Here is a 15,324-nt window from a genome sequence, read left to right on the forward strand (position 1 = left end):
GGCGCTACCACGCACCGCCGGGGGGAGGCGGGGCGGAGAGCTCGTCCCCCGCCGCCGTAGGAGTGGGAGCGCCTTCCTTCCCAGATTGCGCTGCGCGAGGGCCGGCATGGCGGCTCGGCGGGTAGGAGTGAGCTCCTGGTACCGAGTGCTATCGCTGAGCAGGCGGTGTGGACGGTAAGGCTGTTCCGTTCCTTCAGGGCGAGGAGAGGGGGGCGACGGCAGCGGAGACAGCAGTGAGGGATTGCGGAGGGGAGTTGAGGCGCGAAAAGCCGCGCATGCGCGGCGGTGTGAGTTTGCGCGGCCGTGCTTTGCGCATGCGCAGTGTGGCCTCAGGGAGGCGTGAGGCGGCCTGGGCAGAGCGGCGAAACTGTCCTTGTGGAGCCTTCTCTTGGGTCTCTCCGCACCACAGGCTTGGGTTCGGGGTATTAAAGTGGCCTTTAGGCGCTGAAGCTTGTGGAGATGCAGATTGGGGTTGATTTAAAGGTGTTCCTCAAGTGAAAGGCTCCTGTGCCTCTTGTGCTGCATGTGGGCAAAGCGTGGCTTGTGTCTGAGGTGGTGAGAGCATGGCCTGTAAAATAAACACATAGCAAATGTCACTTTAAAGCACGTAGGTGTGCTAACAGCATCTTCTTCAGCATCCAGGAGGATCATGAATATCTTTAGAGGAGACTCCTCAGCCTCTCTGTCAGCCTGTTCCAGTTTTTGTCCTAAATTAGCCTCCTTAATTGATGTTCAGGATTTGCGTACTGAGATGCAGCCACAAAACCCCCAAAATGAACTGCAAATTTTTGACTTGTAATCGAGAACCTCATTAACATAGTTTCGCTGTATTAGTTTGACCTCTATTCATTTAAAACTCTGGTTTATAGGTGCTCTTCTACTAATACAGCTCTTGGGAAGACTGTTGAAAACTCAGAAGGTATGATGCTGTAATTATGAGTTCCTTCCTTTTCCAGCTTCTACACAGCATAGTCTGTAACACAAAGGAGACAGTGAATGCAATCTTTCCCCTCTTTACTTTCCTATCATCTTCATTGTGCAGAGATTTCCTGGCTTTATTTGCTTGGGTTCCCCTCACTCCAGCCAACCGCGTCCAATGCATGAACTGCCCAATTACTCCTTGAAATGAAATAAGGTTTTGATACCCCCAACATCCAATGACAAGGAGTTGTCCCCTTTAGTCCTGAGAAGACTGAGAAAATCTGGGGCTCAAGCTGAAAGATATGGGATGATTAAGAAAGCGTTTATGAATAAGTGGATAGATCTCTCTGAGGTAGAAGAAAAGTCAGAGTTCTGATCCTGTCTACACACAGGACTTCTACCGCCAGCCTTTTCTGTTACTTGATGTAGTGGTCTATATCAGACCGTGGTTTTGAAGACTTTGATTAAGTACTTTTGACTATATTAGCTCAAATCATTGGTTTTCCTTAGGTCAGGGTTTTCTATTAGTTTCTAATAATGATTTTAATATTGTTTCTTGTAGGTGCTCAAGAAGAAATTGTGCTCCCACGAAGGAAAACTTGGTGGGTGTGTACAGTGGGAACATGTCTTGGCCTGGAAAAAAAATATCACTGCTTGACAGTTAAATTTAATCTTGTCTGTGAATGAGATTGGAACTTGGTTGTAGCAAAAGACAATCTTACATTGCTAACTACTGAAAGAGGCTTTTTATTTCTGAGGGGGAAAAAAGAGTGTTGTTTATGTTGATTTTAATTAGTATTTCATTGGAGGGGGTTGAAAAAGAGAAATCATGTTGTTCTACTCTTAGACTTAATGTCCCAGTAGTGGATTTGCTGCTGACTGAGAGCTCTAGGAATATTTGTCACCCTTCCTCTTTGGGCAGAGTATGTATACTCTGTTTCTGCCCTCTTTTATGGAAACAGTTACAAGGGTTGCAGTTGAAAGTATTGTTTTCTTACTTTCCTAAGGATTACATTCATGAGAAATCAATTTAATTTAGCTACTTGCATGTAGGTATGCTTCTTTCAGCAGAGGAAACTTAGCCACCGATAACCTGCAGGTTAAAATCTTGTTTAGAAATGATGCAGTGGAACAAAAGCTATTTTGTTGGGATTCTCATAGTATTCTAAAGGACTTAATCTGAAGTTGCATGACAGTACAGCAGAAATTAAATGGATAGCTAAATGGTGTCTGCATGCAAACTCCAAATAAGTCCACCTCCACCTGAACACTTTCAGTAGTCTGTTCCTTGTTTGCTTGAAACATAACCAAAGTCTTAAGGATCCATAGGTAGAAGAGAGGAACTCGTGTATCCATCTTCAGAGCTGGGATACTCTTAAGGGGCTCTAAGAGCATTCCAGGTTTTTTTCTTTGTTCTTTCTGTATGTTCTCTGATAACGTATAATAAGAACATAGCAGGAGGCTTGAATTCTGTTTTTTTTTTTTCTCAGTCTTGTCTTTCCTGTGGTTCGAGGACTGACTGTTCTTGCAGTTGGATTTTTCATCCTGTTGTGAAAAGTGATGTTTTCTAAGTGAAGCAAAAATGACTATTTTTTAGAACTGAAAATCTTTACAAACCTGTACTTAGGCTGCCTAAAATCTAGTAGGTAACATTAGAAGTCTGCAATCTAGCATTAATGGAAGTTTCTTTTACATCCTAGGGATAAACTAGCAGTTCTCCAAACGTTGGCTTCTACTGTGAAAAGGGTGAGTAGTTTTGTTATGATCATGGATAGGGGTTGGTGCATCATCTTGCACACTACCTGTCACTCTGAAGACTCTGACTTCTACCTTGGCCAGAAAAAGAAGGTAGAACTTATACATCAGGTTTGGTTTTTTTTTAACAGTTTCACTTTTGCTCAACTACCAGTGAAGGCTGTGTATTTTGATCAGGCTTTTGCTAAAATCAGGAGCAAGTTTCTGCAAATCAACTCAGGTCTCCTGAGGCTGTTAGAGGTGGTGATCTTACTTTCTTTGTGCTCAGTGCTTGCTCTGTTATAGTGAAGACCCTTTTGTGGTTGCTCTGTTAGCCCACGTGTACATGCATAATGCAGATGCTTTTTAAACAGTTTCCAAATAGCCAAACCCATTCTGATAGCAGAGTTATTTTGTAGAATGCAGATGAGGTGGTACTTACGGTGGAGCTGTCCATAGTGCTTACATTCCATGAGGCACTATGCCTGAGTACATAACTAAAAGTTTCAGTCCTCGGTTCTCCTTTCCACAGGATCCTACTGCTGCTCATTATATGTTCCATGATGACCCTTATCTTATGCCAAAAAATTCAGCCACTGCTGTGAGTATTTCCTTCGAAATCCTTGATAGCTTTCTAATTGGAATCCTGCAGTAACTCTTCAGGCTAGGCATTTAACCCGTTGTAGCTGTATTTGTATATGTTGGATATAGAAAGAGAATAAGAGGTATGTTGAGATTTCGTGATTACAGTTTAGTTAAGATGAATTCCGTGTGGTTTAATACCAGATAGTTACTGGTATGCTTGTTACTACACGAACAGCATGTGATTAATTAACCATCTTAGTCAACCCCTGGGAATTTTAGCTTTATCAATGAACAGCTGGGTGGATGAAAGTTGGGTGGTGCCAGCGAATGTAGATGTAAAATAGAGAGAAACTTTCTCATGCCATTTGTCTAAGAAGAAAGATGGTATTGAGCTTGAGGCACTAATGTGAGATTTAAGGTATCTGATCCATGGCTAAGTAACAGAGAAGGATATTACAATCTAATTTAAGAAACAGGCATCCTTACCTTGTTATAATGCCAGAATATGTATTTGGAATGTCATCTTTTCGTTGTGCTTTTAATAAGAGTTGAAAAAGTGTGAGTTCTGTTTGGTCCCATTGGAATTCCTTATGTTATGGAAACTGTTTTTCCTCCCTCTCAGCCTTTTAGTTACATGCTTCATCAAATTCTTGTTCTCTCTTTCCTATGCAGCGTCTGTTTTCGTTGTCAAAGGAGTCTGGGAGAAATGCTGCCAAATATATTATTAAGGAATTTCCTCATTTTTTTGACAAGATTCTTGCTGAACCGAACATACCAGTAAGCTTTTTGCTGTTTGTTTTCATTGTATTTGTGTGTTGTTAGGTAGTGAAATCAACTGTAAGACTGGGCCAAAACTAACATAAACGGTTGATTTGGTTAACTACTAGTGTTGTAATGATGAGTTTGAAGTATATGCTTGACTCGTCCTCTGTGCTTTTAGAGTTTGATGCCTGAGATATGTACACCTCAGATTGAAGGTGTGAGTGAGGAAGCTCTGAGAGAGCGCATCAACCTCCGAATGGTGAAAGCTTCAGTGGACCTGTTTGATCAGCTCCTACAAGCAGGTATGTTCGTCGCCTGCCAGGTTCCAGGATGGAGCTCTGCTTAAATCCTGCAAAAACATGTTTTAGTCGCTGGCACAGGCTAATATGAGATAGTCACCTTGAATGAGAAATGTGGAGGTAGCTGGTTTGTGTGTTGCTACTTTTCTGCCTGAAGTTGTCTACAAGGGAGCATAATTTGACCCATGCATAAAGATAGAATTCTCTCTTTGCACAGTGTAACTACCACCAGAGGAGACCTAGGTTTTGTATGGAGGTAATTTCATGACTGTGTTGCTCATTTGTTGGTTTTAAATTTGTATCATAGGAAGTGAATAGGATAGTGAAGTCTCAAAGCAAGCTGTAGTCAGGAAAAGCACCTGACATTTCAGTTGCGGTTTGCAGTTTGGGCTGCCAGCTGCTACTCCCTTCTCCCACTTGGTCAGGAAAACTCATTCGGTGACACTAACAGAAAAACAAATACTCAAGTCCACTGTTGAATTTGTCTTCTAGTACAAGTAGGTACATTAAGGTGTTAATTTTGTAGCTCTGTTTCACAGAATTGCTAGAGAACTTCTTTGTCAGAAAATAGTATTCTGTTATGAATGTGCATTGAATAGTAATGTTTTTTCATTTCTTTGTCACTGCTGTACATCATTATTTCCTGTAGGTACGTCCATATCTCTGGAGACCACAAACAGCCTTTTAGATTTGTTATGCTTTTATGGAGATGGAGAATCTACTCAGGAAAAGGAATCTGAAGAAAAAGAGGATTTGGAAGAATCAGAGGTATGAGAAAGCTGTTGAGCTCTATTTCTCTCTTAAGTTGTAAGAGTGTATGAAGGTGATTTCAAGGTTTTTCCACTGTGCTCATTTACCTGGCAGATGGTGTGAGGCAGGTCAGATGCAGTCAGCATCTCCTAGAAATACAACAGTTATAAAAATCCTGTGTTTGATCTACCAGCAAAAGCTGAATTTAATAACTGGAACCTTGTATTGACTAGTTCTGCTGAGCTGTGTTTAAATACCTGTTTCCACTGCCACATTTGGTTTTATCGTTCACCTCCAAGAACTTCTGTAATGAAGATCAGCATGTTCACTGTGTTCCAGTTTGAACCCTAACTGAGTTTTAATAAAGTTGAGGGCTTCTTGTTGACAGTTCAGAGAATCAGTCCCTGGATGCAGCAGTAGATGTGTTTGGCAATACCTGTTCCTGGGATGGTTGTTGAGGGAGAAAGGGTTTTATACTTTGTATGATGAAATTATTATCTTCCACTCCACAAATGCATTTAATTCATCTTGTATCTTTAGTAACAAACAGTATTCTTAATCTCATTATCACTTCTTAAACATCATAGTCTAAATAATTTTATTGTAACTCATTCAAAACATTCATCTTTGGTAGCTTATAAATTGCTGCTGAACTTCTGTAACTAAAACACATCATTTGATGTTTAATTGCAACTCTGTATTCTGAGAAACTCACTTGTGCAAAAATCTCTTCAGGTGAACGCTTCAGAGCAGGAGACTCCGAAGAGACCTCCCCAGAGAGGATCGCACCCATTTGCCTCTAGATGGAGGTACAGAAAGCATTGCCAGTATTCCTCTGTCCAGCAGGCTGTGCACTCACATTGTCGTTATAAAAATGATATAAAGACTAATTAGCAGTCCATATTTGCAGATATTAATCATTAAGTATGTCTGCATTGGCTAATTTTTTGACGTATTGGTGGAGATCTAGAAAGTAATTGCAGAATAGTTCAAAGGCTGGGGATGAATGTATTTGAGTGTCAGTCCTAAAGATATCTTTTATTGAGTTCATTTAACATTGAGCTCGTGTGTTGATTCCAGGGAAAACAACAATGCTGAAAGGATATTTAAGATAATGCCAGAGAGGAACGCACATTCCTATTGCACAATGATCCGTGGGATGGTGAAGGTAAAATTCTCTTTAGTGCTAGGAGAGCTTTTTTCCGCTCCCAAAATCTCACATGCAGAGATCGTTTATTTGCTTTGTTCATTTATTTTTTCCAGCATGGGGCTTCTGCTAAAGCTTATGACATGTACACAGAATTGCTGAATGACAGGCACAAGGGTAAGCATCTACTGTTTTGATTTATGGTCTTCTAAGTAATAGAAGGGAGTTGTGAGTATGTGAATGTTTCTTTCATGGCAATGATGATTGGCGCAGGGGTACGGACCTCAGTAGATCATGGGAGCTGAGTGCAAACTGTTGATTTCAGTGCAGCTGGCGTGTGGCTGGCTCACTGGAAACAGGTTTGCATGAGAACTTCGCCAAAGACTGAGCCATGTTACAACAAGTAGTTCTCCACAGAATATAGTTGTCAATTAAAATGAATTATGTTGTATTTTCCAGCTGATGTGCACACCTTCAATGCACTGATCACAGCAGTCCCATTTCTGAAGGACAGGTTCCTGGAAAGATGGGAATTAATCAAGGTAAGCAGGTACAGGGAAGGGTTAATAGTGCATAGACAGAGTTTGCATTGTAAGTTTGCAGTTGTTCAGAGACTGATGCTGAAAATGAGCTTTATATCAGTATCTTCTGCAAAGGACTTAATGCTGGTTTAAATACCAACTAGCTGTTAAGGAGTGAACAGTGTACAAAATCCAGCTTTGTCCTTGCAGAACAGTTTGTCTTCTGAGAACATACTGATCCAAGAACTGCCAAGCCAGAAAGTAATTGGGAAATTATGGTCATAAAATCGTAGAAAATAATGGGGGGGTTAAAAAAATAGATTAAAAGCTCCTCTCTGAGTTGTGATTAATGGTGTTGGAAATGGATTTTAGAGGAGTAGTAACATTAGAGGTTCCAGTACTAATGAGATAACGTCAGTAAAGAAGATTAGTTAGTAAACTTAACAATTTCTTTGATATTCTGGTCAGAAATCTCAAAGATCTGATGTGATGTCATTTGGTAGTCTTGTTTCTCAGTCAGATTAATTAAAGATGAGGTAGTACTCCCTGAAGTGATCACTTGAGGTAGTGTTGTTCACTTGCAGGCTATGAAAAGGATTAGACTGGGGAAATATATCTCTGCCTCCTTGACTGATGATAAACTGTGATCCCTCATGTGTGAAACACTAAGGATGTTGTTGTTGTTGTTTAAGATGTTCTTGAATCACATGGCTCAGCAGGAAGTGCAACCAAACGTGCAAACTTTTAATGCTGTACTGAAGACTCTGAGAAGATGTGGTGGTGTAGGCAGAAGTATGGCTGTGCCAGTAATAAAGGAGATGGAAGCACTTGAAATCGGTAAGATAACCAGAATGCCACAACCAGAATAAAGTTTTTGGATGCTATAGCCTCTTAAATTAGGACCATGTTTATTGTTAACCTAGTTACAGCTCTTCAAGGACAGGTGGGCATGCAGTGGACAGGTAGTATTTGCACAACGGATTTGATGTGTTGTGGAGGGTGCTTTGTCCAGATAACATCTTGCTGATACACTAAAGACACGCAGAGTGGAAAACTAGGTACAAAACATCACTGCTTTTATATTAGAGCGAGGAATCTTGGCCACGTGTCCCTTAGCAATATGATGCTCCAGCTGATTCTCCACACTTAAATATTGCCTCTTCCAGTTGTAATTTTTGTAAACGAGGTTCGGTCCAACATGAGGGTGAAAAGGGAGAGGGGTGATTGAGTAAATTATGAATAGTGCCTGACTAGAAGGCCTGGAGACTGTGAATCAGAGCTTGGGCATAATGCTCAGTTGAGAATGTTGTGGTAATTTCAATCTTTTTGCTTTTCAGAACCTAGCCTTGCAACGTATGATCATCTTCTCTCTATATTTTATAGATCTGGTACGTGCAGTATTGCCTTGTCTGTGAGTGTATCTCAAGTAACATCTGGTTTGAATGCTTTCCAAATGTGATGTATGAAAGCAGTTGATTTATGACTTCACATACAGCTTCTTAGGTGTGCAGTCTTAACTTTCTTAACTGTTCTGTCTGATTCCATTTGAGTGAACAAAATGCTACAGAGTATCCTTACTTCTTAAAGAGAAGAAACAATTCTTCTGCTTTGTTTGATAACTGCAGAAACTGAAAAGAAAACCTATTTTCTTGAGTTGATGAAGACTACTTAGTCTTTGTGGAGGAGATTCTGTACCAACAAAGTTCATAGTACAGCTGAGATGTGATATTGCTTTTTTGTTCATCCCACAGCTGATCTTGCCTCGTCAGGCATCATCTCCGAGGTGCTAGATGATGTTGAAAAGAGGAGTTTCACTCCCCAGGACCCTGATGACGGTATGAATTTCAATCTATCTGACAGTCAGGTGTTGGAGGGGGCAGTTGTAACAGTGGCAGCTGTGGGTGTGCTGAAGAGGTGGGTGACATACCTCAACACCTGTCTTTGTTGCACGTGTTCTCTGCCTTAGATCAAACAAGAGAACGTAGCCTTTGTAAAGCTGCCCAGGCTCAAACAGATCACCTATATTGCTATATTGTCAAATCTAGCTGCACATTCAGTTTCTAATTGAAAATGTCTTGTCTGTCCCTTGGGAGGCTGGGTTAGTGGGTTGCTGTGTGTCTCGTTGAAAACTGGAAGCTAACAGGCTTCATTTTTTCCCTTTTAGCCAAATTTTTTATCAGTGCCATGCAAGTGGTAAGTAACTTGAGCCCTCTAGCGTTTTCTGGATTGTCTATGTGTTTTCCAGCCTGTCTTGTAAGATTTAGCACTCAGTGTCATTCCCTTTTCCACCTGTGTCCATCACCTTCTGCAACCTTTCTGCACAATCCTGCAGTTTTTCTTTTGATATTTCTCAGTTGGTAACTTGCCTGATGCATGCAGTTCTTGGTACACAGAGCTACACAGCTGCCTGTGTCCTGTACCTGCCTCCTGCTTCTAGCAGCAGTCAGCCACCTCCACACCAGAAAGTGTCAGTGTAGCTCACTCAGCAGCTTTGGCTTTTGCCCACAGGGACAGTCACTTAATTGTCCCAACTAAGCAGAGTGCTTAGGCAGTCACTGCACTGAATTGCATCCTGTTAAGAACGTTTGCTGTCAGACTATTTCTTGTCTGTGTGAAAGCAAGTCTTGGAAGAAAGTGTGAAGTGTTATATTTGGTAGCTTTAAAATCTGACTTGTTTGTTGCAGTGCTGCGATCTTAAGGATATCAAGCTTGCCTATCGTTTAAATAAGGCAGTGGAAAAGGGAGACAATTGGAAGTTCTTGGACATGGATCGGTTAAATTCATACTGGTGAGTGAAGTGCAGTTAACATTTGGTGTCTTGAGTGTTGTTATAATTTTGAGTACAAACTGAGATTAGAACGTTGTGCAGGAGGATGCTTTGGTATTGCAGGAGGATGCATCGGGTATTGTGCATGAAGTTTGGGAATTAGTGGACAAAGAAGCTCTTAAGAACAGCAGTAGTTAGGATTTATTTTTGGTTTATGGCCTTTCTCAAACTGAAATGAAGTGTCTTGGAGCATAGTGAGTCTGGTGAGTTCATGAGTTCAGAAATGTCAGAAGGCCAGATGTATAAATTATGTCAGATGATCATCAGACTATTTAAGGTTGTACCTCCTTAGTGGTCCCTCTTGCATTACAGAAGAACCATTACCTGGCCAGGAGGACAGAGAAGGAACAGTAGAAGGTTGTAGACCCAGCCCTTCCATCTCCTCTGTTTAGCTTAATCCCCATCCTACATTATACTAACCAGCCGAATCTTTTACATTCCTGTTATCCACTTAGGATGGCAGTTTAGGAGATCACAACAAAATAGCACACACGTAGTGGCTGCATCTCTTGTTACACATAGAGATCACAGTGTACCAGATGTATTCAGGCACCCAACTTCCAGGCAGTTTTGCCATTTGACTGTAATCATGGCATCTGAATCATCTTTGCTAATGTAATTAAGTGCTGCGGTTGCGGAATGTGATTAACTACTCAGAGTATACTGATTTGAAGAAAAGCATACTAAGACATTGTAGCTAGAGGTGCTCCTGTAGGTTCATTAAAATAATAATCTGATCCTTCTCTGTGCTTCATGTGATCTAATTGTTACCGAATTAGAGCCATTTTCCCTCCTGTAGGTCAAGATTCTTTTCGTTGTTGTGTATGATGGAACAAATAGATGTCGTGTTGAAATGGTACAAAGAGATGAGCCCTTCGGTGAGTGTTTCTTACTGTAAGTTTTAAAGCTTTACAATGGAGAGCCAGTACAGTTACAGTCCACTGAAGTGATTCTTCCTTCATCAGCTCTTCTATCCAAGTCCTAAAAATATCTTGGACTTCCTCCAAGCCCTGGATGCAGCCAACCACTTGGAAATGATCCCTTCGGTCTGGGAAGGTTGGTGGAGCCACGTGGCTACATGGGCCATTGCTCAGATATAAGCTGGGAGCAGTGCACAGTGGGAGGTGTTGGGGAGTACTTCGTGGTGCTCAGAAGAGCCACAGTCAGATGCTTTGGCAAGAAGGACATTATTCCTGAGTGCAGCAGAGCGATTACTGTGATAGAGAAAGTCTCTGCTATCAGTTCTGCCCAATCAGAGAGATTGTGGCTGTGCCATGTTTAATTGCCAGTAAGAATTAGATGTCATTGTCTTGGGAAATGGAATGCTTACTGGGTAGCAGTACCTTAAGCAACTGCCCAGGTTTAACTCGTGTAAATTCTTTGCCTGTTCTTTGCTTTTTAAGCTGGGGAGACAAGAATGCAGATATGGTCTTCAGCATATAGAAAATATCCTACTGACTGCTGTCTTTATCTAAACAGATATGAAACAGCTAGGGTTTAGTAAGAGACGAGATCTGTTGGAAGAAGTTTTGTCCTTGATGAGCAGGGATCAGCACCCTGAAGAGGTAAGGAAGCCCAGTAACAAAAGAATAAAGATATCTTCCTGTTTGTGTGTATGGCACACAGACAGTGTTGCTGTCCCTAGGCTGTGCTGTGCTTGAGCTGTCTTACTGTCCCCGGATCTTTGAGATCCAGTTGCTGTGTGTATGCCATTACAAGTTTTCTGATCTGTCTGAGTTCAGTCATATCTGCTGAGCTCTTCCAGTTGTTTCTTTACATACTGAAGACCTCAAGTACAGAAGGGGATTACTTCCATACCAGGGTTTGGAAGAGGAATCTGTCAGTGAGGGCTGTTGAGCAAGAGCATAACACATCTCTGGGGATGCCTGTGGCAACATCCAGGGATTTGTGCTAAAGATGTCACTTTCAAACCAATTAAAGGCTTATGTCTCTAAACACAGCTCTCCTCTCCACAGTTGTTTTGGAGCCTGACTTGTGGGAGCAGTTGTCCTGACAGAAGAGAGATTTTTTTTCTGCCAAGATCAACTGCTTTTAATTCACAGAACTAAATCATGCTGGGGCAGACCTACAGTATCTGTAGAGGATGTAGGAGGAATGGCATTGATGTGGATAATGTTGATTGCAGAGGTTTTAGCACTAACAGTGTGATCATTTCACAGATCCAACTGGCATTTGCCAAGTGTGCAGAAGATATCAAAACAGTCCATGAGCAATCCGGGAGGGATCAGGCCTCAGTGGAATGGACAGGCAGTGCACTGGGCAGTGTCACTGTGCTGTTTTCCAGGGCTGGGAGAACCCAGGATGCATGGTACGTGTGTGGCTGTCAGGAGCTCTTTGGTGATGCTGTAACTCAGGTGTTATCAGCAAATCCAAATCTTAATGGCTGATTGTCTGGGAATGCTAGTGCAGATAAAGGGATGTGGGTCAGTCCTGCTGGGAATGTTAGTGGGCTTTTTTCTTAATTTTCTTGATCATTTTTGACACCAAGCTGTAGCTGTTTGTCTTAAGAAATGGTTGGAAGGACGGACAGTAAGCATGGCATGGAGCGTTGTCCGCTTGCTTGTGGCAAGGTCGGGCTTCCTATCACTTTAATAAGAACAGCTAATTTCCCACAGCTTCCTATTTCCTAATTTTTAGAACTGTTCACCAAACTCCTGAAGAGTTTAAATGGTGTATAATTAAATTCTTAATTAGACCTATGTCTAATTAAAACTAAAGTGAATAGAACCCTTCAGTGAACTAAAGTGAATTAGAAGCCTTCAGAAGCTAGAATTGGCTGTCCTGCATGCTCTCAAATTGAAATACTGGTTAAAATACCCAACCTCCAACCATGAGGTTCTGAGCCATTTTCTGTTAAACGTAGGTGCTTTCTTTGCACTGTTTTTTTTGGACACAAAAAAAGTAGTAGGAACCTTTCTAAAAACATCGAAGACTTTAAAGTAAACTTTTCACCAGTCACACTTGTCATTTGTTTGGTAGTATTTAAAGGTGTTTTGTGTTGCTGTTCAGTGATGGCTGGCATGTGATGCATCTGTCAGCATGTGGCATGGGATCTGCTGGAACTGGGGGGGTGTCTCTAGGAAGTAGAACTCACCTGTTTTTCATCTAGGTCTTGTCCCAGATGTTTAATACCTATCTCTGCCTTTGTTTTGTTTTTGACTTTCCTTTTGAACAGGAGCATGATGGAGCGTTTCCAGCAAATCAATAGGATTCCCACGTGAGTACATCCAGGTTCTGACTGTGTGTACCCAGTCCCCCTTTGGCTGAGGTCTTGCACTTCCATTATGACCGGTAACAGTGGACCATATCTGAGGGCAGCTGTTAACAGCACTTTGTGCTTGCCGTTTTCTGCATGCTTCTGCTAACCTGGAAGGAAGACTTAATGCTGCCAGGTCCCTTCAGAGCCCCTTTCTCAGTTTGGGGAATATGGAAGGGAATTCTCTGAGATTGTATTGTAGTTGGTAGTTTGTGGGTTGTGAATATGAAAGGGAAGAGGTTTCCATGTTATTACAAATGGCTCTCTGGTTGCAGTATCCTCTGCTCCCCTGCAGCATCAGCTGTGAACACTTGCTTGCTTCCTTGCTGAAAGGCAACAGATGTGCAGCAGCTGTCACAGGTAGCAAAGGAGCAAGCCAGCACTGCAACATGCAGTGGAGCTGGAGGAGCAGAGCTAGTCAATGGCTCCCTGTGCCCATGGCCATCACAGCAGCCTGTAGCAGAGACATGCTCTCCTGGGATTTTAATCACTGTTCTCCTACTGTTTCTGTACCTCTGCTATCCACAGCATAGGCCTCATGTGGGGGCTATAAAGGGGGAAGGGTTATTTAGGCTGTTGTAAAGGTGGGGTCTTCATCCTGGGCAGTGAGCTGCTGCTATGCAATACTGCTTTCTATAAGGATAGGAGTTCCAAAGCGCATCACGTTGGTATGGGGTGAAGGCTGAGGTGCACTTGTAACAGCTCTGGCAGGAGCAGAATTGGGCTGGTTATGTCATCTGGAAAATGTCACCTCCCTTCCCACCCTAAGGCAGCTGCATGCAGTAAGCTAATGGCCACCTCGCCTGGGGCCCTGTGAACCACCACCCTTTGCCTTTGCTCTTACAGTGACCTGGTGATGGATGAGTTCTTGAACTGTGCTAAACAAACCAATTCCCCAGATGAGGCAATTAAGCTGGTAAAGCTGGCAGCGTCCCTCGGTCTTCCTTCATCGCAGAAGCTTAAAAGCAGAGTGGAAAAGGAATTTAAACTCTCTGAAAACCAGAAGTAAGTTGGACTGCTTTATGGTATTGCTGTAGGGGTATAGTAGGCAGGGTGTTAGAGAGATAATTCCTGTGCGAAGGCTTCTCTGCTAGCACAGCTGAGAGAACTTGCTTTCAGAATGCTGTGCTTTTTGTTGACTGCTTCATTCATACCTCAAAAAATAACCCCTCTTGATCACACCTAGAAGGGAATGAATGTGACCTTTCACTGTGGGGTTACCCGTAACACCACTCAGATCTGTTATCATCTTTCCTCCCCAGAATCTTTTCTGAGCAGGCTCCAGCCTCTGAAAGGACCCTGATTTCAGGTGCATTAAAGCAGGGAAGTGGTACAGGGCCACCAGTATATTTCATAGGCTCTCAGGCTTATGGTCAACCCTCAGTGTGTTCTGTTGACCACTGCACTTTGTTGGTGAGCCTCTGTGGTCGTGCTCAGAGGACGGGCCTAGCCTGCTCCTAGCCAGCAAATGAGTAGAAGTTCCTGTAGCCTTGACAGCTGGCCCACCACTCTGGGTAACTGAAGTAGCCTGCTTTGCCAGAAGGAGATGTTTGTGCTTTGACCACATGCTGGATGGACTTGTCTGTTGTGGCAGTAGGCATCAGGCAGCCCATAGTGTTCTCTTTGGAGCGGGGTTGCCCTGTGTTTTGGATATCTTGTTTCAAGCAAAAGGTTCCAAAGGTTTTTTCAACATATTTCTACTCAACTGTTTAAAATCTGCAGGAAGGCACTGGAGAGCATCCAGTCAGACAGCGACAGCAGTGACAGCGACAGTGACAGTGACCGTGACTAACTGCCCTCCCTGCCTTCCCTTTGGGAAAAACTCGAGTGCTCTGGTGAGACACATGCTGCTTTCTGGAGGCTGCTCAGCAGTACAGCTCGCTGGCAGCTCAAGCAGCACTTCTGTGGGGCCTCCTGGGACTTAAACCAGCACTGAATTCAATTCCTTCCATGCTGACTTCACTTAAATATGAAGTTTACTCTGTATGTAAATGCTGTAAGTAATCGTTGTCTGTGGTGTTAATTCTCATCCATTTGGTGCTGGGACAGGCTTTGGACTGTAGAGGAAAAAGCCACCACTTGTTTCAGCCTCTGTACAGCTGGATGCTGCATGTAATAAATGGCTGATGCTAAGGACAGCTGAATTCTGGTAATCTCTGTCCAAAAAGTGTTGGTTACAAAGTGCTGCTGGTCTGGGAGAGACCACAAGGTAGCCTGTTCTCAGCTTGCAGAGGAATGTTGGAAGGCTTTTTGAGGTCATTTATTGTGAACTTGCAAAGGTCCTTTTCCTGGTCGTTCTGAAGCATATCGTAGTGGTGGAGGAGTTAACAGCCAATTCCCTTCACAAAAAAATAAAACCTTGGTGGGTATAATGGTGCAGGGAAAGTCCTCACTACTGTGAAGGCAGCTTAGGGATCAGTCAGTAATAAGACTGAGAGACAGCAGCTGCAACAGCTTAAAGTCTGAAAGTGTTGTTTGCAGTACAGTAGATTTGTAGTAAA

General features: G+C 42.6%; 1 protein-coding gene and 1 non-coding gene across 3 annotated transcripts; both read left to right on the forward strand.

The window, feature by feature from the left end:
* Positions 1–76: 76 nt before the first annotated feature.
* On the forward strand, positions 77–14,959 carry PTCD3 (pentatricopeptide repeat domain 3). 2 transcript variants are annotated; one of them, XM_040700317.2, is made up of 24 exons: positions 77–174; positions 870–919; positions 1,484–1,527; positions 2,622–2,667; positions 3,188–3,256; positions 3,913–4,017; positions 4,181–4,304; positions 4,951–5,069; positions 5,787–5,860; positions 6,132–6,219; positions 6,315–6,375; positions 6,658–6,740; positions 7,412–7,556; positions 8,057–8,107; positions 8,471–8,554; positions 8,884–8,912; positions 9,404–9,507; positions 10,346–10,424; positions 10,512–10,602; positions 11,026–11,111; positions 11,727–11,875; positions 12,743–12,784; positions 13,670–13,828; positions 14,546–14,959. In XM_040700317.2, exons 5-24 carry the CDS (start codon positions 3,209–3,211, stop codon positions 14,613–14,615), a joined length of 1,791 nt encoding a protein of 596 aa, XP_040556251.1. In that variant the 5' UTR covers positions 77–174; positions 870–919; positions 1,484–1,527; positions 2,622–2,667; positions 3,188–3,208; the 3' UTR covers positions 14,616–14,959. The 2 variants fall into 2 exon arrangements, with proteins under 2 accessions (XP_040556251.1, XP_040556250.1); XM_040700316.2 differs by having other exon boundaries at positions 1,484–1,523.
* Positions 6,450–6,591, forward strand: LOC112532460. The gene has a single exon (XR_003075192.2). It is a non-coding gene; the product is annotated as a small nucleolar RNA SNORD94 (small nucleolar RNA).
* Positions 14,960–15,324: the final 365 nt, after the last annotated feature.

This window comes from Gallus gallus, chromosome 4 (genome assembly GCF_016699485.2).
Source record: "Gallus gallus isolate bGalGal1 chromosome 4, bGalGal1.mat.broiler.GRCg7b, whole genome shotgun sequence".
In the NCBI taxonomy this organism is placed as follows: Eukaryota; Metazoa; Chordata; class Aves; order Galliformes; family Phasianidae; genus Gallus; species Gallus gallus.